Source organism: Sminthopsis crassicaudata, chromosome 1 (assembly GCF_048593235.1).
Source record: "Sminthopsis crassicaudata isolate SCR6 chromosome 1, ASM4859323v1, whole genome shotgun sequence".
NCBI classification, from domain to species: Eukaryota; Metazoa; Chordata; class Mammalia; order Dasyuromorphia; family Dasyuridae; genus Sminthopsis; species Sminthopsis crassicaudata.
Window position 1 is genome coordinate 74,019,420 of NC_133617.1, and position 22,919 is coordinate 74,042,338.

The 22,919-nt window shown below is 36.1% G+C and overlaps 1 protein-coding gene across 3 annotated transcripts; it reads left to right on the top strand.

The window, feature by feature from the left end:
* The first annotated feature begins 129 nt into the window (after positions 1-129).
* LOC141539167 (uncharacterized) lies at positions 130-22,593 on the top strand. 3 transcript variants are annotated; one of them, XM_074261503.1, is made up of 6 exons: positions 130-348; positions 9,142-9,231; positions 11,949-12,017; positions 12,930-13,104; positions 13,673-13,786; positions 19,111-22,593. In XM_074261503.1, exons 3-6 carry the CDS (start codon positions 11,985-11,987, stop codon positions 20,931-20,933), a joined length of 2,145 nt encoding a protein of 714 aa, XP_074117604.1. In that variant the 5' UTR covers positions 130-348; positions 9,142-9,231; positions 11,949-11,984; the 3' UTR covers positions 20,934-22,593. The 3 variants fall into 3 exon arrangements, with proteins under 3 accessions (XP_074117604.1, XP_074117596.1, XP_074117614.1); XM_074261495.1 differs by lacking the exon at positions 9,142-9,231; XM_074261513.1 differs by lacking the exons at positions 130-348; positions 9,142-9,231; positions 11,949-12,017 and having other exon boundaries at positions 12,967-13,104; positions 13,597-13,786.
* The last annotated feature ends 326 nt before the right edge of the window (positions 22,594-22,919 follow it).

Sequence of the window (22,919 nt, forward strand, 5' to 3'; positions counted from 1 at the left end):
GCTGCGACTCTCACCCCCACCGAGAAATCCATCCAATCCAAGCTCCAGGCTGGCCCAAAACCTCTCTATGCTGTGCGGAGCATCAGCGAGCTCTCGCTAGTCGCCCTACGTTCCCTTCCGGTCGTGGAAACAAAAACGGCTCCTTGCCCAGTCCCGCCCCTCCCTCATCCCCGCCTCTCCTTTCCCCCTCCCAGTGACAGGACGCGGAGCCGACCGTTCGGCCGAGGGCGAGCCTGTGACCGATGAGCTGTCTGTGTCGGGGACAGAGGGCCTCGCCCCTGGTCAGTCACTTCCAGCTCGCAGCTCCGGGCTCCCACTGCGAAGCGGCTCGTGGTCAGGATTCACAAGGTGAGTCCTCGGGACTCCTGGGTCCCTTCCACCCGCTGTGTCCCCTCCCCCACCCTCGTAAGGTCCCCGCCCCCTCCTCCTCCCCTCTGCCAAGCATTCCCGCCCCCTCTCCTCCTCCATTGGGTCCCCGCCCCCATCTTCCTCCTCTCTCTTCAAGGTCCCCGCCTCTACCCCTCCCCCACTGGATCAGTTGTCCCTTTCGCACTCAACCCCGAGTCCTGGAGTGCCTTTTCCCTTCTTTACCTTCTCCCAGCCTCGGGGTCTCCTCCCTAGTTTCCTTCTGCAGGGTCTCCTCCTTCCAGTCCCTCTTCGAACTATGAAACAGTAACTACTAAAGGGGACTAACTATGCATAATGCCCCTGTGACCTCTTCTCCCCACGTATTCCCCTATCCCAATGTCTCTTACCCAACTAAAAGCTATTATGGATGGATCACTGTTTTATTTTTTAATAACTGAATATAGTCAGAAGTCTGTCACATCCTGCGTATAGAATCAAATTACAGATTCCGTTAATGGAATGTCATTAATTTCAAATCCATTAATAATATATGTCGGGGCAGCGAGGTGGCGCAGTGGATGGAGCACCAGCCTTGAATTCAGGAGGACCCGAGTTCAAATCTGGTCTCAGACACTTAACACTTCCTAGCTGTGTGACCCTGGGCAAGTCACTTAACCCCAGCCTCAGGGGAAAAAAATAAATGTCGTTGATCGCAAAATGTAGTTAATGGCAGATTGGTTGGTGAGCTGTCAAATCAGATCAAATCAGCGTCCTGAATAAGAAAATAAAAGTGTGCACCGGAGACTTACATAATCAAACTTGAGCAGAGATCAGGAAGCTGACAATGCTGATCTGGGTAAGACATAAAATGAAATCCAAATTGAAATGTGTGGAAAACATTTGGGCTGCTAAAGATATTCCAGGCAACAGATGTTCAGGAAAGCTGCTAATTTTCCAACGTTCTTTCCTGCAAATCGGGGCTCGTGATTGTGGGGAGATCTGGCAGCTTGATGCACTATTGATGCGTGGTTACTTTGTCGTGAAGCCTAGGCTTTGAATAAAATCAGTTCTCCATCACCAATGAAAAATTATGCTGTAAAATGTTATCAGTATTTGGAAACTTAGAACATTTGGAGTGAAGAAGACTCATTCTTTCTTGTTTTCCTATCCATCATTACTCCTTGATTATTTGGAAAGAGCTGAGACTGGCAAATAATGATGTAGTTGCAGATGCTTCAGCATCTGCTGAGAAATGTTGGTATTAGAAGCTTTTCAGCATCATTCTCTTGTTTTATAATAAAAACCAAATAAATGGCATTGACCTTCATTTGTATTAGGGAAACAGGTTTGAATGGAAATATATGTTAGAAGTAAGAATGAAATTTTTACTTTTCATTCCATATGAAAATTATGAGACATAATGGCTTATTAATATAATGTAGATTGTGAAAATGTAATATATTATACCTAAGTTGTAGTTGTGGCTTAAAAATTAATTTAAAAGTATAGATTTCTATTTCTGTATTAATGCCAGCTTTCTATCTCTGTTCATAATCAAAATATGTGTCAAAGAGCTTTCCTTTTTGTTGTTGCAATTTTAAAGCATATTATGAATTTGCAACAGATTGTTACAATGAAATATTAACAGGGAATAAGTACTATTAGGTATTCTTAAAACAAAATTGTAACAGCTTTTAAATTGTTAAGTGTAAATTTTAATTTTGTTATATGTATTTGTAACATCTTGACTTAGTTGTTTTAAATAATGCCACTTTGATGAAGAAAGAATTTACTTTGGAAAACCCCCCCAAAACAAATACTGTTGTTTTTTACAGTTTCTTTCTGGACAAAAAACAAAAACAAAAACAAAATAACTTTATAAAATTATTAAATATTCACAATTGTATTAAAAGATTTGCTGTGATTTTTGGTCAACCTGTTTATATGTAATATATTTATATGTAATATATCTATAATAAAATATGTAAATACTTTTTAGCCAAAAATATTAAAGCCCTCCTCAAACATTGCTGACAAATTTCTTTTATTATGTTGAAACAATATTAAAAACAAATAATACTCAATACTTAATTATTTAAATTTTAATTGTTCTTGAACATATGAATATTTTTGGACAGTAATACACATTTAGAAATAAAGATTTTGCTGGGTTTTTTGTTTGTTTTTGTTCAGTGATTTTTCAGCCTTCTGCCATTTTTAAGGATAAAGATCTCTCACCTCCATGCTATTCTATTAAAGCTTTTATAAAATAAAAACTCTGAATGAGTATATATATGATACAATATAACTAGAAGAGCAAACTGCAGTAAATAGCACATAATATCCCAATCAGAATTGAATGCAGGAAAAATGTAATGTTTGCAACCTTGATGATTACTTACTTACTAGGTATATACTTCTAATTGGCTAATGGGTATGTTGACCTTGACTGGTCTTGTATTATAAGATATTGTCAGTTTTATGCACTAAGTACTTCTTTTCTGAATTCATTTTTCACAAAGTTTATACTACCATAAGACTAACATTTATGGAAGATGAATTATTGTTTATCAGCAAGATATAGATAAATGATAGACCTTTCAGTTCTAGCAGTCATGATGCTTGGCGTTTCTAGTCTTAAAGAACTGAAATGAACTTGTAATTATATAAGACTTCTGTGTCACAGCTTTGATATACAGTGCAGAATTTCTTAATCTTTTTGTGTGTATCATGGATACTTTTGGCAATCTGATAAAACCTATGTACTCTTGAGAATGTTGTTATTCAATGCATGAGATAAAATGTATAAAGTTACAAAGGAAATCAACTATATTGAAATAAAGATTTAAAAGTTTTTTCTCTAAATTTTTGGACCCCCTGCTATCCATAGACATGCTGCTTGCCCATGGAACTCAGGTTAAGAACTACTGCTCTCTAATCTTGAAGAAATAATGCTTATTATTTTCTTAAGGCATTGTAAATTTATTAATTTTGTTTCATTAAACTACATTTTTTAATTGAAAAATATCTTAGGACTCTGAAAGCCCTTTTAGCTATTATATTAATTTATGATCCCCTTTCCTTTGTGATTCTAGGATTCTTCCATTTTGTACTTCAAGCCCATGAAGAACCCAGGCTATAATAGAATTAGGGTCTGACTTTGCTATAAGCCCTTTTTATCCTCCAGCCAAAGAAATGCTATATCTCAGTGTGCCTTCACCAAATGTTTCCTGAAATCTCCTACTGTATAATGATCCTGAGCTTCAGAGATATCTGACTTTTGCCTTCAAGGAATTTGTGGCTCAGTAGAGGAAGTAGAAGACAAGGTTACACTTACATGTAATATGAAGCAGACATTGTCATTGTAAAAGAGAAGTGTAAAAGTTCCATAAAGAGAGGGATAATTTCATCTAAGGGAATTAGGAAAGGTTTCAAGGAAGATAGAATTTCTGTAAAGTGGGGTCAGGCACAAGGCTGAGATGATGAAGGCAGGAAAGTAGTCAGGTTTGGTAGGATGAAAGATATAGTAAAAGGAATAGTTTTAGATAAGGCTAGAGATAAAGCTGGTGTCAGATTATGGAGGAGGTTGATTGTTATTGGGGAGTAAGGAGCCATTAAAATATTTCATATTATAATATACTGGAGAGGATAATGTAACATTTTATATAAAATGAATTGGGAAAAGGTATATATATGTGTGTGTGTACATATATATATATATATATATATATATATATATATATATATATATATATATATATATATATCTAGAGAGAGAGAGAGAGAAAGAGAGAGAGAGAGAGAGAGAGAGAGGTAGAGAGAAAGAGAGAGAGGAGGGAGGGAGAGGGAGAGGGACAGACAGAGAGAAACAGAGATAGAGACAGGCAGACTTGAATCTATGGGGATAGAACAAAAATGAAAAATGACAGATATTGTAGAGGTAGAAACTTGGAACTGGTTGAGGGAAGAGAAGACTACATTTTTGACAACTGCTTTTGACACAACCACAACTAAGGTTGATTACTTTTTTTGGACCTATAATTTCAGGAAATGGGAGAAGGGTGGGGTTAACATACCCCTTTCCCCTTCTGGTGCTTCCAGGCCCTTGCTTTGTCATTATCTGCCATGATTCTTCCTTTGAAGTTCATAGACATCCCAATGTCACTTTCTTATAATTGTTGTCATTGCCCCCTATTGATCTCAAGAACATTGTTCCATCTTTCTCAGTGATTTTGGTACTAGGTTCACTATCTTACTCTCTACTATATAATTTCCCATCATTCTTAGAGATCTTAGTTGTCATTTTAATTTTTTTTCTAATACCTTAGATTTACAGCTCTTCAAATCTCTCAACTTCTTTAATTTCCACTTTTATTTTAGCTATCTACCATTCTATCTTACTTTCACATAAAACTAGTATTAAAATCTTGATCTCTGAAATCTCACTCTCTGACCAGCACTCTCTTCTTGATTCCTTCCAAACTTCCAAACACTTTCATAGAGAAGGGAGAGCTCTCATTCCTTGGTTCTTTTTTTTTCAATCCATTGCCCTTGTTCTGCCTTCACTTTCTTCCCTAGTCAGTTTTCAACTAGTGATTTTCACCATACATTTTCTTTTACCTTGATTTTTTGACCTTCTTGATCTTCTGCTATTCCTGAGCTGGTAGCTACTAGTCCTAGGTCACTCCCATCATCTATTTTCTGTATTCCTATTCTCAAACAGCTAAATAAACACCTCTAGAGAAACCGTGCTGGATCATTAACACTATACTGTGTCACCCAGCATCTCTTCCATCAAAGAATCTTTCATCAGGGAAAGGGAAGGAGGGAAGTAAATATTTATTAAGAAACTACTGTGTACCAGACATAGTTCTAAGCATTTTAAAAATCTTAACTCATTTGATTAGAATCATTCATGATTCCTTGAAAGATATAACAATTGAAATGACCTTGATAAATGACCCTGAAATCATAAAAATCAGGTGAGTGATAATTTATACAAGGAGGTAGATATATGTTCACCAAAGATAGTTACTACAATGATGGAGGAGAATCCAGCATGGAATCCAAATCAAAGATGTATTCCCTGTGGATGGTGAGAACATAGAAATGGTTTGGATAAAACATTGTGATGGTTTCTTTAAGTCCTGAAATATTGTAGAATTTTCTGGATGGGATCTCAAACCACTCAAAAGAGTTTGATTTGGTCGTCTTTATAGGAAAGATGAAGTAGATAAAGAATGTTTTTTTGTAATGTCTGGGCCATTTTTCCAGAGGATCTCTGGATGGGTCTTGGTCTTTTGGTGGAGAAGTGATGAAGGAAGGAGAGCTACCATGAGACTGGTCAAAGATGGACCCTGCAGTCTGGAATCTGGAGTCTCGAGTCTTCTCTTGTGTCTGTGTCTGAGACCCTTCTTTGTCTGTGGCTGAGACTCCCAGTTCCCAGTCCTCTCACCCTTTAAATACGATTACATCACTACAGCAACTTAGCATGAGCCAACTGTAGCCATTACATCTATATACACTAAGTATATGCCAAGTAGAGTGATTACATCATTACATCACATTAAGTATATCACACTGAGTAGGTGCTTAACTATAAGCACCCTGCTGTCCTTGATCCAAGTATACCTTTCTAGAGTTCTGGCCTTTTACATCTTTTTCCCAGATTGTAATTTGAAATTTGATGGACAAACTATTGAGATACAGGCATTCAACATATTATGTATCTGGGATGGATGATTTGGGCCTCAAATTAAATAGGAAGAGGGAAATAGTCTGGATTATCTTTAGGAAACTGAAGAACTACTTTAATGATCCCAATCTTCTAGGAGCAAAGGCTTATCTCTTTCATACCAACATTCTGTCATATATACCTGAAAGACATGGAATATATTAGTTTCTGAATAACTGAAAAATAAGATGAAGATGAGTAGATGAAAAATGAGTAGATGTCATGAAGAGGTACAATGGTAAGTATATATCTGTAGTATCACCAGGGAGGAACTTCTAATAGAAGAAGAAGGATTGGTCCTCCAAAGGTGAGGGATGGGAGATGGATCATCCGTGTTCTGTCTGGTAATCTTATGATATCAGGAGAAATTAAGGAAGGACCCTAACATATTAGGTGAATCCTGCTTGAAAATTTATGGGAGAATAGGCAAGAGAAATACAGATGAATTTGTGATCTGCATCATTGAAGGAAAGCCCAGTTTATGAGATCACAGTTCCATTTTGAATATCAAATAGATATTGTGGAATGAATACTGGACATGGAAACAGAAGGCTTATATTTTTTTCTGGCTCTGCCTTTTGTGACCTTTGGTAAGTCACTTAACATTTCCAAACCTCATCATCTCATCTTTAAAAAGCCATTTTTTTTAAACCTGTAATTCATGGAATTATTATTTAGAAATTTAAAAAACATTAAAAAAATTCATTAAAAAGTTTTTTTGATTCTAAATCCTCTTCCTCCAAGTTCTCTCTTACCCATTGAGAAGACAAGCAATAAATGTAATACCCATTATAAAAATTCATAGGATTATTTTGAGGATCAGATGAAAATATCATTACAATTCTTTGTAAACTTTGAAGTATTGTTTCAGTGTAAACAATGATATTCCTCATAGAACCTGTTCCAAAGCTTTCTTTCTTAGGGCTTTTCCCATAGCCTATCCTTGCTTTCTTTAATTAGATAATTTCGCCTTCTTTCTTGAAGAGATTGACGTCATCTTATGTGAATTCCTTAAACTCTTCTGCTTTTCCTATTTTCATCAAAGATTCAGAATTTTTGAATGGAAAAAGAATCTCAGAAATCATTTAATGTACCCCATAACTGAGAGAGAATTCCCTCAACATTATCCATGTATGTATCTTAAATGATAGGGAGCTACTGTCTCAGCTAAGTCCAGTTTTGGATAGTTTTAATTGTTAATTGTTGTTGTTCTGTGTGTGTGTGTGTGTGTGTGTGTGTTTCCTAAATCTACTTCTCTGTCTCTTCAACTTTTACTTACTGGTTCTAATTCATCTCTTTGATATTGAGCAAAACAAGCTAGCTTTGCTTCCTCTTCCTCATGATAGGTCTTTTTAGACTTAATTGTTTAAATCTTTTTTCTCCAGGTTAAATATCTCTATTTTCTTCAATCTTTTTTTTTTTTTTTTCATGCAGTATGATCTCTAGTCTTCTCACTGGTAAAAACTGACAAATATTTACATAATGCTATATATGTACACATATGCACACAGTAAAAATTAACATTTACCCATTACTGTATATGTACATACATGCATACCCACATAATGCTGTATGTGTGCATATACTTGGCATTGTGCTAAGTGCTTTACAAATGTTATCTTATTTGATCCTTAAACAACTCTGAGATAGGTGCTATTATTATCCTCATTTTACAGTTGCAAAAACTGGGGCAGATTGATTTTAAGTAACTTCTCTAGTGTCACAAACTTAATAAGCATCTGGGGTAAGATTTGAACTTATTTCTTGACTCTTGGTTTGGTGTGCTACCCATTTAGCCATCTAGCTACTTTGATCTCTCCAAGGTATTTATTCTCATGTTTACCAGCATCCTTTCTAAAATATGGCACCTATAACTCAATTTAGTATTCCAAAAATATGCTTCAAATCACATAATTTATGATTAAACTAGCCTTTTTGGCTGTCATGCTACAGTGCTGTTAGATAATATTGAGTTTGCAGTTCATTAAAATCCCCAGACTTTTTTCAAATGAAGCATTGAACATGCACATAGATCTAGCTATACTCATATAGTTTGTGCCCAACTACAGGATTTTACATTTATCCCAATTATACCCCATTCAGCCCATCTTTCTAACCATTCATTGTTCTTTGAAATATACTAGAGATTAAGGAGAAATGCTGCAAGACTGCAACACAAACACTGTAATAGATTTTTTTTTTTTTAAGTGAAAGAGGTAGAGTTTTTAATTCAATGAACCTGATTTTGGTTCCTGGGAAAATTCTCTAATTAAAAAAAAAGAATTGTGAGCACTTGAGAAAGGGTTATGATAGACTCCACTTTCTTTTTTGATAGGGTTATTAGACTGATAGATCAAGGGAATGCCATAGACATAGTAGATAGACATTTTTCAACAAGGCATTTGACAATTTTTTGAATTCAGTTCACTTTTTTTTTTTTTTTTTTTTTTTTTTTTGGTGTGGACAAGATACAAGATAGAATGTGAACTAGTTGATAATAGAGTTGGGTTACTTTGAGACTGATTGAATAACAAGGACTAGATTAAAGAAAAAGTAACTGATTGATTAGTGTCAGTTTAAAGAAGAAGGTCTTCAGGAATATTCCTGAGATTTTTAGGAGAGAATTCCTGAACAGGCATAGGTTAGAATATTTGTACTCTGAGATTCCAGGATTCTTTTAAATTTGTCTAGTAGGCTTTAGGTGGCACAGTAGATATGATCTTAGATACTTACTGGCTGTGTGATCCTGGGCAAATCATTTTACCTCTCTCAGCTTCAGTTCCTCATTTATAATATAGGGATAATAATATCACCAACTCCCAGGGTTATTGTGAGGATCAAATGAAATAATATTTCTAAAGCATTTTGCAAACCATAAGGCAGTAGGTAATGTTATAACTATTACTACTACTATTATTTTCCAGCTAAAATGGGCTTCTAGCCATCCATTATTCTTGCTTTTTGTCTTTCTGTATTCCCTTTTTATGCTCATACTCTCACCCTTTCCTTGGACAGATTCTTTCCCCTTATCTTACCTGTTGAAATCCTCTTTTTTTCAGGTACTACCTCTTCCAAGAGATAATCTCCTGCTCCTTTCCCATCTTCACAGCTTGTGGACAGGATGGAAAGACATGGGCTAGTAAAGTTAGGTGGGTTTGGAGCTTGTTAATTAGTTGAATCCAAAAGGTAGTAATTACTAATTTAATATCATCTTGTAAAGAGATCTATAGAGGAGTGCTCCAGGGATCTCTAGAAAAAGATACTCTATTTCTAAAGAAAACATTACTGATTATTCATATGGCCTGGTCTTTAGTCAATTCATATTCTGGAATTCCTCCTTTGGATATATTCCAGAGTGTTGGACTTAGAGTCACCAAGACCTTAATTAGAAACCTGTTTTAGAAATCTGTGCAATTCCAAATAAGTTTATCCTTTCTTAATTTCCATTTTTTTATCTGTGGAGTTAATAATATCACCTTCCTCACAGGGTTGTTTTAAACACAGGAACAAACATTTATTAAGCACTTACTATGTGCCAGGTATTGAGCTAAGTGCTTATTTGAGACTCACAATAATCCTGGGAGATGAATGATTTCCAATTTACAGTTGAGGAAACAAAGTCAGAAATTAAATGTATTAAGTATCCTAGGAGAATATAATATGAGCTATGTTGTTGCTATTATTCAGTTATGTTTGATTTTTAGTGACCTCATTTGGGGTTTTCTTGACAAAGACTCTGGAATGGTTTGCCATTTTCTTCTTCAATTTATTTTACTGTTGAGAAACTGAGGCAAACAGTGACTTGCCCATAGTCACCCAGCTAGCGAGTGTCTGAGACAGATTTGAACTTAGGTCTCTCTGACTTCAAACCCTGTGTCCTGTGGAGCTACCTGCATGAGATCAAAGAGATAGCTTATGTAAAGTATTTGCACACTGTAAAGCATTATACAAATACTGTTATTCCAGTTTACTACTGTTTTTCCTAAAATGCCTATTATTCTAGCTTCTGTTATTTGAATTCTATTTATTCACTGGTGAATTAGCTATATATTTTCTGCCTACAAAATAGGTGGAACTCAGAGGAGGAATTAGGGTAGTTAGGTGATGCAGTGGGTAAAAATCTGGACCTGGAATCAGGAAGACCTGAACTTAAATCAGGCCTCAGACATTCACTATCTGGTTGAATTTAGACAAGCCACTTAACCCTGTCTGCTTCAGTTTCTTCATCTGTAAAATAAAATTCCAAAGGGGTCACAAAGAGCCAGTCACAACCTGAACAATAACAGAGAGGGATCTTGCTAATAGCTTCCATCTACAATCATAATAAAAATAGGAACTCAGATTTATAGTGCTTTAAGTTTTAAGAATAATATAATAAGATAATAAGATAGAAGTAATGAACTCATATTTGTATACTGCTTTTGTTATTCATATGTCAGCCCCATTTTGTGGATGGAAATTAGCTTCAGAGAGATGAAATCGTATGACTAAAGCTAGTGACCTAGGTTCTTCTAGCTCACAAGTACAATGCTCTTTCCATTTTACCATGCTGTTTCAGATATAGTTATATTTGATGAGAGATATATATTTTCAGCATGCATTAGGCTCTGAAATGTGTATTGGATGAATGAATGAAGCTATCACAACTGATTTTCTATGCTTAAATTTTGTTAATTTTACCTCCACACAGCTTTTGTATCTGTTTTCCCCTTCTTTTCCTCTGGACTTTTACAATTGTTTTCCAATTAGCTTCTCTACATTGTTTCTCTGCTCTCCAATCTAAACTTTCACAGTTTTCAGTGATTTTTCTATTTTCCTAATTTTCTGATCATGTCACCCTTTCCCCCACTTAATAAACTCTAGTAGCTCTCTATTGCTTCTAGAATCAAATATAGGATTCCCTTGTTTATCATTTAAATTTCTTCATATCCTGATTGGAACCATTCTCTCATTATTGCATCTTATTCTCAACTACATACACACTATAGTATAGCAACATTGCCTGTAATTTTCCTCATATGGTTCATTCCACTTCCTGCTTCCTTGTTTTTGCACTTGTTGCCTGAAAATGCCTAAAACGTACACTCTCCTCATCTCCATCTTTCAAGATTTGTAGTTTTCTCAATGCTCACTTTAAATATTGCCTCCTACATAAGGCCTTTTTTATTCTATTAACTTAGTAACATCTTCCCCTCATGCCAATTCCCCCCAATTTTGTATTCCCCCATATTTTGTACGTACTTATATATGTATACATTTGATCTCTGATAGGATGTATGCTTCTATAAGGAAGGGATTGTTTCATTCTTGTCTTGTATTCCCAGCATCAATGTTTGTAACAAAATAGGTATTATCTATTAAATGTTCGTTGATTAATTGATTGATTTCATAGTAACCAAGGTCTAAAAGGGTTCCTAGTTTCCCACTGATGAAGAGGATTCTGGAATCTCAAGGTTAGGTAGAAGGGAAACCACCATCCAGGATTGGTCTCACTCATGTTAAGGACCATGCCTAAGGGCAAAACCTAGAAAATGTGTAAAGGATTAAAGGGGACTGTACCATTAAGGGACAGGTCAATTCTCTGAAAGCTCCCACAGCTTGAATCATAACACACTTGAAGGAATTGCAAATCAATGCTGCTTGTAAATTGGGAATGAAATAAATCGGAGGCAAGAGCAAGAGGGAAGAGAAGGGAGGTCAAAGAATGCAACTGCCTCTCAGACTCCTTGTATTGTTATCATCCTCTCACATGAAGGGATCTGTTCTGCTGGTCAAAATTCTCCAGTAGCCACTAGCAGGTAGCTTCTGTAATACCTAGCAGCCACTAGTATGTAGCTCCCATAACAATTTCCTTCTTTTCCCTCAGTTGTATCTATCAAAGGAGCATCTGAGAGACCAGGTGATGGCAGATGAGTTTCTTCCATCCAGGTCTCAGGTAAGTTTTCTGTTCTGAGATCCCATTGTTGCTGTCTCTACAATAGGCTCAGCCATGTTTCCTTGCTAGAGTTTTTCTAGCCAACTACTCTCCTGCACTTCCCACTTCAACACCAGGGATATGAATCTATATTCCTTGCCTTGGGAGCCTAGTAGAGTGAGGGACTCCAAGGAAAAAGCTCATTGGCTCTCTAGGCCCAGGATCTCTAGGTCCAGGACTTCTTAAACTTTTTGCACTTGTGACCCTTTTTTATCTGAGAAATTTTTATGTGATCCTAGGTATATAGGTATATAAAATAGGTATACAAATCAAACATTTACTAATAATAAACATAATTTCATAACTCCCACCTACAGTTATGAGATCCCATATGAGATCACAAACCACAGTTGAAGAAACTCAGCCATCATAAATATGTTTACTGACTTTGCACATCTGGGCTGTAGGGTCTCCTCTTTGACTTATCAAATTGGAAAAAAGTTTCTCAATCATGTGCTCTTCTTGTTTGGGGAATGGAGAAAATCACTTTTTTTTTTAAAACCCTTCCCTTTCTCTTTTTTTCTAAATCCATTGTTTCCTGGCCCTTTCTTGAGAATCCCTCAAAGTGCATATGCAAACACACATTTATATATGTACACATATTTTCACACTTTCATAGTCTGTTTCATAGTCAGACTTTCTGTACTACCTCTGCATTGGATCACCTTCCAGTGACTACCTAGCTGTCTCAAAGTGTACCAAAGGGCTTCCTTGGGAAGTAGTGAGTTCCTAGACCTCTTTCCCTAGAAGTCTTGCAGCAAATGCTTGACAACTATTTTTTTCCCTTATATTGCATTGGAGACTCTTGTTTAGGAATATGCCTCAGCACTCTCTGCCAAACCTGACCTTCTATGATCATGTGATTCATTGCAGGGCCAAACACTGGGGTTTTCTCAAGGCTGCTGCAGGAACGTGTTTCAGGCATCTATGATGTTTGAAGATGTGGCTGTGTATCTTACCCGAGAAGAGTGGAGCCATCTTGGTCCTGCTCAGAGAAACCTTTATAGGGATGTGATGCTGGAGAATTATGGGAATGTGGTCTCTCTGGGTAAGGCTCCTCTCCCTAGATCTGAATACTTTAGCTTTTTGTTTTGTGAGGGCATGAAAATTTTTATTATGTTTGAGCTTCAGATTTCTACATTCTACAGGGACTACAGATTTCTAATTCTTTTGAGGTTCACAGGTAGCATAATTCTATTTCCCTTTCCAAAATTACAGACTTGATAGATAGAGAGAATTAGGAAAAGAGATTCCCTACTTCTACCTAAATCTGTACTTTTTGATGCCTCTCAGTTCTTTGTAAGAAACTCAGACTTCTTCCTGATTTAGGATGAGGCATATCATCTGGGATCTAAGATGAAATTTTGTGCATTGTAAGAGTGCATACCACATAATTAATTAATTGCCCCATGTATCTAGATCACCAGTTCCCATTTTCTCTGGGAACACATTTCTAAGATCTACTTCAGAAATTTCTTAAGACTTTTTTAGGCTCTACTGTCATGGCCTTTTTTCTCTTCTCACTTACTTGAAAACCCAGGGCCTGGAACTGAGCTTGGGACAGCTCTGTGTGTCCAGAACAAATCACCGGGCCCCGTTTCCTTCCCCATGCACAGGATTTCCAGTATCCAAACCAAATGTGATCTCCCAGCTAGAAAGAGGGGAAGAGCCATGGATCCTAGACTTTCAGGAAGCTGAAGGGAGAGAAATGCTGAGAGGCGACTGTTCAGGTGAGTGAGTTATCTTCATTAAGTCATTGAATATACATACATGCATTGATCATCTGTTGGGTGCTTAGTGGTTAGGTCCACATGGTGGGTTAGCTTTTTATTCCAGAGATATAAAAGAACAAATTATTTTGTTGTATTCTTTTCTTCATAGCAGAAAACCTTTCGAATAATAGATATAATTTGGAATGAAGTAACTGTCTGGTTCTTGCTCATTCCTACTCTCTGACCTCTGTTCCAGGGTTGTAGAAATTTAACAGATCATTATTTGGTCTTCCTTCCTTCCTTCCGTCCCTCTTTCCCTTCCTTCTCTCCCTCTCCCCCTCTCTCCCTCTCCCCCTGCCTCCTTCCCTCCCTACCTTCTTCTCTCCTTCCCTTCCTTCTATCTTCACTTTTCCCTCCTTCCTTTCCTCTTCCCTCCCTCATTTCATATATATTGACTGTACCTGTGATTTTCATTTGTTTAGGGAATTTTCATTGACATAAACTTTCACTGATGCACATAAGAAATTCAAATGACAGGAAATTTGTTACTCCACAAGATAACCCATTGTATTTTGAGCTTGTCATTATTATCAGAAAGTGTTTCCTTATGCAGAGCTGAAATCTGGTCCAATGCAACTTTTACCCAGTCATTCATTCACGTTCCAAAATATTTATTAAATGCTTACTATATGTCAAGCACTGGAAATACAAAGATAAAAACAACAATAGTTCTTCTCCTATGGGGTCTTAAGTTTCTAAAGAAAATGTTAATGTTTATTCTCTAGAATCAAAACAATTAATTCTAATCCTTCTTCCATGTAATAATTCTTTAGGTATGTGTAGAGAATAATTATGTTGTTCCTAAGTCCAGACTGAACTTTTCTATTTCCTTCAGTTTATACTTATATGGCATGGTTCATGAAATCTCTTCACCATCCTGTTGACCTTTATTTGGACACATTCTAGTTCCTAAAATAGAGGTCTAAAGGGCAGAAATGCAGTAGTAATGAAACTAAATTTCCTTGTATTGAACATGACTTAAGTAAATATAGTGAAAAACTACATTTGCTTTTTTGGCAGCCACATCACATTATTGATTTATATTGGGCTTGGAGTCTATGAAAATCTTCATTGTTTTTCCCATGAACTACTTTCCAGTCAACTGGTTCCATGCTATACTTGTGCAACTTATGCTTTTTTTTTTTTTTTTTTTTTTTTTACTCAATTGAAGGACTCAATACTTTAAAAAAAAAATAATCTCAATAGCTTCAATCCACTATTCCAATCTTTTGAAATTTTTTTGGGATTTCAGTTTAATCAAGCAAGCAAATAAGCAAGAATTTGTACTGGGAATACAAAGAAAAGGCAAAACCACCTCCTTTCCTCAAGAAGCTTATATTCTAACATTGGAAACAAGATATACATAAATAGGCATACGCAAGATACAGGGTAGATGGTAGGTAAGCTTAGAAAGGATCATAATTCAGTCATTTATTTCCCTCCAGCTTTATGTTTTCAACAATCACCACAGTCTATCCTTTCATTGCAGTTAGTGATAAAAATATGTGGGCCCCTAATGTGAAGCATCAAGCTGTCTGCTATCCTAGGTTTGGGGTAGAGGGTGTGTAGTTTTGGCTCCTGTTTCCATCTTTTGCTGCTGCCAGCTGTTTTTTTTTTTTTTTTTGGTGCCTAGTTTTGCCACCAGTCCCTTTTGATATTCCTGCTCCATTTTATTCTAATTTTTTATGAGCCTTGTTCAGTCTGGTATTTAGTGATACTATTCTCATGGTCTATATCATTCTTTAGTATTTTTTCTTGTTCAAAGTTTCTACTGCTTTATCTTTACATATCCTTTAAAATCTTTACCTGTTAGATATGTCTTTTTACCATAAAATCATAGATTTAGAGGTGAAAGGGACATCTGAGGCTGAGCCTCTCATTTTACAGATTAGAAAACTGAGACCAAGGGAAACTAAGGGATTTGCTCAAAGTCACACAGGCACCAAGTATTAGTTGTGGAATCTGAACCTAGGGCCTCCTCTTGGCTTTGGCATTTTCTTCTTTCTTCATTCACTGACAATTATATTATCAGAATTTCATAAAAATATATTCCCCTTGTGCCATATTTTCTTTTAGAATCTCTGGTTGTGGTATATGTTCTCTGTATTATCTGGAATATGTCTGCTTATAGCCTAGACTACAGTCTGATCAGGCTCTATTATTAGTAAATAAAAACAAAACAGCTTGATCATGCATTGGATAGAATGTCCAGCTTGGAGTCAGGAAGACTCATCTTTTTGAGTTTTAATTTGTCCTCAAGACACTTATTAGCTGTGACCCTAGGCAAGTCAGTTAATCCTGTTTGTCTCTTGTTTCTTCTGTCAAATGAGCTGGTGAAATGAATGGCAAATTACTTCAGTATCTTTACCAGGAAAACTCCAAATGTGGTCATGAAGCTTCAGACATGACTGAAATTACTGAACAACAGCAAACAAAAATAAGCCCTCTGCTGACATGGTTATTTTTCTCTCCAGGACTGAGTGGGTTCTGTATCACCAATAATTTCTTTCTCCTTGATTGATGGATAATTACATCAACAACAAACATTTATTAAATACCTACTTTGTGCCAGGTACTGTTATAAATACGAGGAAAATAGAGTCAAAAACAATATTTATCCTCACACATCTATAGTCATATGAAAAAATGCTCCAAATCACAATCAATTAGAGCTCACAATCTAATGTGAATAAGGAAGGAAATAAATGGAAAGGAGGTCAGTGCTATTATCATTTTTATTTTATAGTTGAGGAAAGAAACCAAGGCAAACAGAAGTTAAGTGGCTTTTTATTTCTTTATTTATTTTTTGCTGAAGCAATTTGGGTTAAGTGACTTGCCTAGGGTCACACAACTAGGAAGTGTTAAGTGTCTGAGGTCAGATTTGAACTCAGATCCTCCTGACTTCAGGGCTGGTGCCAGCTAGCTGCCCCCGTTAAATGGCTTTTCCAGGGTCACATAGCTAGTAAGTTTCTGACATTGTATTTGAACTCAAGTCTTCCTGATTTGGCCATATCCATTGTCCCACTTGGCTGCTTCTGGACCAAACATGTATAAATAAGATAACTACAATAACAATTAGCATTTATACAGACTTTACTATATGGCAGGTACTGGTTAAATGCTTTATAATTATTATCTCATTTGAGTCATAAGAGCCTTGGTAGGTGTTATTATGATCTCTGTTTTATAGATGAGGAAACTGCGGTGAATCAAGCTTTAAGTTATTTGCCCAGAGTCACACAGCTGGTATCTGAAGCTGAATTTGAACTCAGATTTTCCTGACTTCAGACTCAGAGAAAACTAGCATTTTAACTAAGACTTGAAAGAAACTAGAAAGCCAGGAGTTGAAGATTGATGAACAGTGAAAATGGGAATGATAAAAAGGGAAATCTGCTAAAGAAGATTCCTCTTAGCTGAGAAAAAGACCACCTCTTCACTTGAGACAGGGGTGAAGGATGAGATAGTAAGGAAAGGCCATCTGAGTGATTTAAGATGAGAAGAAAAGATGTGAAAGCTTTTGGCAAATGTCCTGATTTTTTTCTTCTTCTTAATTTTATCTATCTATCTATCTATCTATCTATTTTATTTTATTTTATTTTTTTTTGCCCTGACCTTTTTCAGTGAAGTATGAGGCAGGATTCTCAGCTGAAAGGGTAAAGGGAAGTTGAGCTATAAGAGATTTGAGGAGGGAGGAAAAGCTCTTGGAGTAATGGGACCGTAAATTAAATCATTGCCTTGCAGCAGTGAGGCCCAGTTGAGGATATGTAACATAAATTTGTAGTGAATGGAGTATATGAATAAAAGTACAACTGTAGCTGGAAAGGATAGCCAGAGAACCTTATTTTGTTAGAAGGGAGCCAGGTTTTAGTGAATGGCAACAGGTAGAGAAAGGAAAATGAGAAAGGAAAAGGTTTAGGATTAAAGGTTAGCTTTTGTGTAGAAAGAATAGATAGATCTTGAGTGGAATATTGAGTTAGGCTGAGAGAATGGGAACAAGGGATCAGTCAGATCAGGAATTAGGAATGGCTTTTTATAGTAACAACTCAGGATTTTATATTACTGAAATGGGGAGGCCAGTCAATACAGTTTTGTGATTTTCTCCAGTTTTATCAACACTGTAGGAATAGGAGTGTATGAATATATCAATAGGAGTGTAGGCAGTAGTTAATGAAAATATTCCAAGGCTGGGGTTTAGTATAAGACTGGTAATATGATAAGGGAGCAAAGGAATTGAGAGAAGAGGATAGTGTGGAGATGAACTGCTTTATCAAGGGGTGAATGTAGCTAGTGCAGGAGTTATGGTCTGGAAAAAAACTGAAAGGTGGAAGGATTGGGGGTCATTGTGAGAATGATGAGTAGAGTAGGGGCTGTAAAATCAGAAAGGAATTTCAGAGTCCAGGATTGTGGGGTTTGCCTTAGTTTCTTCATTTGTTAAATGAGCTAGAGAAAGAAATGGCAAACTACTTCAGTATCTTTGCTGAGAAAACTCCAAATGGGGTCACAAAGAGTCATATGTGACAGAAAGATGATTGAACAACAGCAGCTAAGAGGTGATGAGGGCCTGAATTATAGTGGTTGCTACTACTATTTATAGTGGTTACTACTACTATTTGCTATTCTAGCAAATATCCCAGAGACTTGACTGATTCACATGTATTGCTAGCTCTATGGCCTTGGTCGCATGAGAATGGAAGTTAGTGAAATAGTTGGTTTTGCAAAGTTAGTAACAGTAATTTAGTGAATTACATAAGGAGAATAACTCCCCTTTAATTCCAGTTAGTATGCTCAGGAGCTTTTTCTTTTTCTTTGGGCATCAACCCAGACTATCAGGTTCTCAGACAAAGTGATTAAGGACAAGTTTTGAGTGTCCCCTATTGGCTTCTTTTCTCTGCTTGCCATGGCTGCTTTGCAATCAACTCTTTTTCTTATTCTCTCTTTCTAAATGACTTGCCTTACCTGTTGCCCAGCATAATTACAAGGGGATGTTATTTGTTTTCCCATTTATAAAAATGGGAAAAGGAAGGATGAAGAGGAAAATTTATCTATATTTTGATTAGTATTTGTTGATCAATTGATATCCACTTAACATATATGAAGTTATTTTCGCATATCTGAGAAGGCAGAAAGGAATGTCTGAGCATTTGAAATAAATATATAAAATCAGAGTGCTTTTCTTTATACCTTGTCCTCCTTACTTTCTGGGTTATTTGTCCCATAGACCCCAAGATTTTATCTCTTTCTTGTTGATCTTTAATATTTCTATTTTGTATTTATTATTTTAGATTGTGAATTGAAGACTGAGGAAAATGTGTTGTCTCCAAATCAGGAAATTTCTGAAGAACCACAATGGACAATACTGGAAAGACTCACAGGGAATGTTTCCCAAGGATCCAAATGGGGAGAAGTCTGTGAATACGAAGGAAGACCAAAGGAAAATTGGGGATCTTCTGTAGGGAGGAAGCTCCTTTCTCATGAGGGAGGTTTCAGGACAGTTCCAGTGATCCACCAGTTATCTCCAATAGGAATGAGAGGTCAAGAATTTAATGAATTTGGAAAAAACTTCAGGCTGACTTCTAACTCTGTTCGAATTCAGAGAGATCCTTCAGGAGGAAGACTATCGCAATGGGATGAAATGGGCCAAAGATTCAAACAAAATTCAGATTTAATTAACTATCAGAAAAACCATACAAAAGAGAAATCTTGTGATAATTCTCTATATTGGAAACAATTTGGACAGAGCTCAAATCTTATTGAGCATCAAAAAATTCACGCTAGAGAGGAAACTTATGAGTGTAATGAATATGGAAAACACTTTATCAGAAGGTCTTTGCTTATACAACATCAGGGAATTCATACAGGAGCAAAAACATATGAGTGTAGTGAATGTGGAAATACCTACAGTAAAAAATCTCTCCTTAATGATCATCAAAAAATTCACAATGCAGGGAAACACTACCAGTGCAATGTATGTGGAAAAGCCTATAATAAGAAGTCTACATTTGTTGATCATCAAAAAATTCACACTGGAGAAAAACCCTATGAATGTAGTGAATGTCATAAATGCTTTATCAGAAAATCTTTGCTTATTCGACATCAGAGAATTCACACAGGAGAGAAACCTTATGAATGTACTGAATGTGGGAAAGCCTGCAGTCAAAAGTCTGCCCTTCTTGATCATCAAAGGCTTCATACAGGTGAAAAACCCTATGAGTGCAGTGAATGTGGCAAGCACTATATCAGAAAGGCCTTGCTTATTGAACACCAGAGAATTCATACAGGAGAAAAACCCTATAAATGTAATGAATGTGGGAAAGCCTATAGAAAGAAATCTACTCTTGTGGATCACCAGAGACTTCATACTGGAGAGCGATCCTATGAATGTAATGAATGTGGCAAAATCTTCACCCAAAGCCTAAATTTCATTCAGCATCAGAGAATTCACACAGGAGAGAAACCCTATCAGTGTAGTGATTGTGGAAAACCATTTAGTCATAGATCTGCTCTTATTCAACATCAGAGAATTCATACTGGAGAGAAACCTTATGAGTGTAATGAATGTGGTAAGGCCTACTGGAGGAAGTCTACCCTTATTGATCATCAAAGACTTCATACTGGAGAGATACCTTATAAATGTAGTACATGTGGGAAGGCTTTTAGACACAGACCATCTTTTATTGAACATCAGAAGTTACATAATGGAGGCAAACACCACGAATGTAATGAGTGCAAAAAACAATTCAGTACACGGGCATCCCTTATTCAACATCAGAGACTTCATACTGGAGAAAAACCTCATGAATGTAACGAATGTGGAAAAGCTTTCAGTCAGAAGTCTACACTTATTGATCACCAGAGACGTCACAGTGGGGAGAAACCTTATGAATGTAGTGAATGTGGCAAGTGCTTTATCAGAAGAGCTTTCCTTATTCAGCACCAGAGAGTACACACAGGAGAGAAACCATATGAGTGTAAAGAATGTGGGAAAGCCTATAGAAAGAAGTCTACTCTTACAAGTCACCAGAAAATTCACAATGAAAAGAAACAAGAGTTAATTAATATTGAAAAGCCCTTAGTCTTGAAGCCTGCCCTTACTGATCAGCAGTGACTTCATATTTCAGAGAAGTCCCAAGAATTTAACAATGTAAATGGCTTATTCAAAGGACTTATTCATCAGAGAATTTATGTAAAAAATATTACAAAAACAATTAATGTAGAAAATGCTTATAAATGTTTGCTTATTCAGCATCATAGAATTCACACTGGAGAGAATGGTTATGGAATGTGAGAAAATGTTCAATCAGAATTTACAACCTCATTAGACATAAAATAATTCTCACAGGAGAGACATCTAGCATATGAGAGAAACCCTATATATATATATATATATCTGTATGATGAGAAATCCTTAAGTGAATCTTCCATCTCTCATCAACTATCGAAAATTTAGAATGGAGAGAACCATTTGAGGGTAGTGAATGTGTGAGGCTTAAAAGCCTTCAGTCATAAACCTTCCATTGTTTCAACATCATAGAATTCTTACTGGAAAGGAATATTCTTATGAATGCTGTGAATCTGGGGAAACTTTCAGGTCCAAGCTATCCTTCAGGACTTTCATAGGTTTGTGGTTAATTCTGCTCTTTCAAACTAACACTTTCATACCTTCTCATTTATGTTCTTTCATAAATCTTCCAAAGAATAGTCACCCACTGTACTGGAGGTTTTCCTATGATTCTTTTTTTATCTTCAAGATACCAAATGTGCCACTCAGTGTGTCTCTCCTTTGTGTCTCATTTTCTCTACCTGACCAACTTGCCTCCATTTCCAGGCATATGTCTTCCATAATATTGGTTATACTTTTTCTCTATATAAATCATGATTAACAACCTGCTGTTACTATAAGTTCATTACTTTTGTGATTCACTTGTAGTTTGGAATCTAATTAGAATTTGAAACCACATGGTGTCTGAAATAATGGCTTTTTAAGAAATGTATTTTTGTAATGGGAAGCAGTTGGGGTTTATTGAAAACAATGTGCAATTTTCAAATGTATTCCAGTCCAGTAAGATCCCCTCCTGCTACTTAAATACACATGCACACACATAAATGTATTATGTATACATTTATATCTCTCTGTATGGGTGTATGTGTGTGTGTGTGTGTATGGGTGTGTGTATATATATATATATATATGTATATATATATACACGCATATACACACATATGTGTGTGTGTATATATATATATACATATATATACATATATGTATGTATATACACACCCACATCCATCCCCACACACATAAAATCACACACTGAAATAAGAAAAAAATTGGACTAACTTGATGTTTTGTTCTTTTCACTGCATGTCACAATCTGTTTAGTATTATTTATAATCCCCTTTGTTTTGGGAGTTTAAATGATTAAGTCAATTTCTTTTGTCATTATTGTAGATTTCGCTGAGGAAGTTTTATAATAGTATGGAGGCTTAGTTAATAGAAACATGCTATAACTGTAATGATTATGAAAAAGTCTGTTTTCACTCAAAATTCAATGTCATAAGATTCACAATAAAGAAAAACTCAGTGAGTATAGGGAATTCAGAAAAACTTTCAGCCACTGTATAAGTTTAATTCCATGTTAGCATTTATACAAGTGAGAACTCCTAATGAATGTGGTACAGTCTATGTTCTCAGAGTCTTTATTATTGAACAACAAAGAAATAATTGAAGAAACCTTATGAATGAAATAAATATGAGAAAGCTCTTAGATCAATTTTTATTAAATATGAAAAAACTACAAATAGGAAATACATGAATGTGATGATTTTAGTCAAGAGCTTTATCCAGTTCTTCATTATATTTGACTAAGTAATATTGGAGAGAAATCCTGTGACAAAGATGAGATTCATGATTAGTATAATGGTTAAACAGTATCATAGACACTCAGAATTGGAAGAAATCTCAAAGGGCATCTGGTTCAACAAATGACAAGAATCCCCTCTATAACATCCTTGACAAATGATCATCCAGTCTCACCCTGGAGCTCTCCTGTAGTAGGAAACTGATGATTTCCTGAGCTACACATCTGCTTTC

Coding starts and splice junctions, on each gene's coding strand:
- LOC141539167 (XM_074261503.1), top strand. CDS start 11,985: ATGGCAGATGAGTTTCTTCCATCCAGGTCTCAG. Junction 13,105..13,672: donor TGGGAATGTGGTCTCTCTGG/GTAAGGCTCCTC, acceptor CCCCATGCACAG/GATTTCCAGTATCCAAACCA. Junction 13,787..19,110: donor GCTGAGAGGCGACTGTTCAG/GTGAGTGAGTTA, acceptor TTATTATTTTAG/ATTGTGAATTGAAGACTGAG.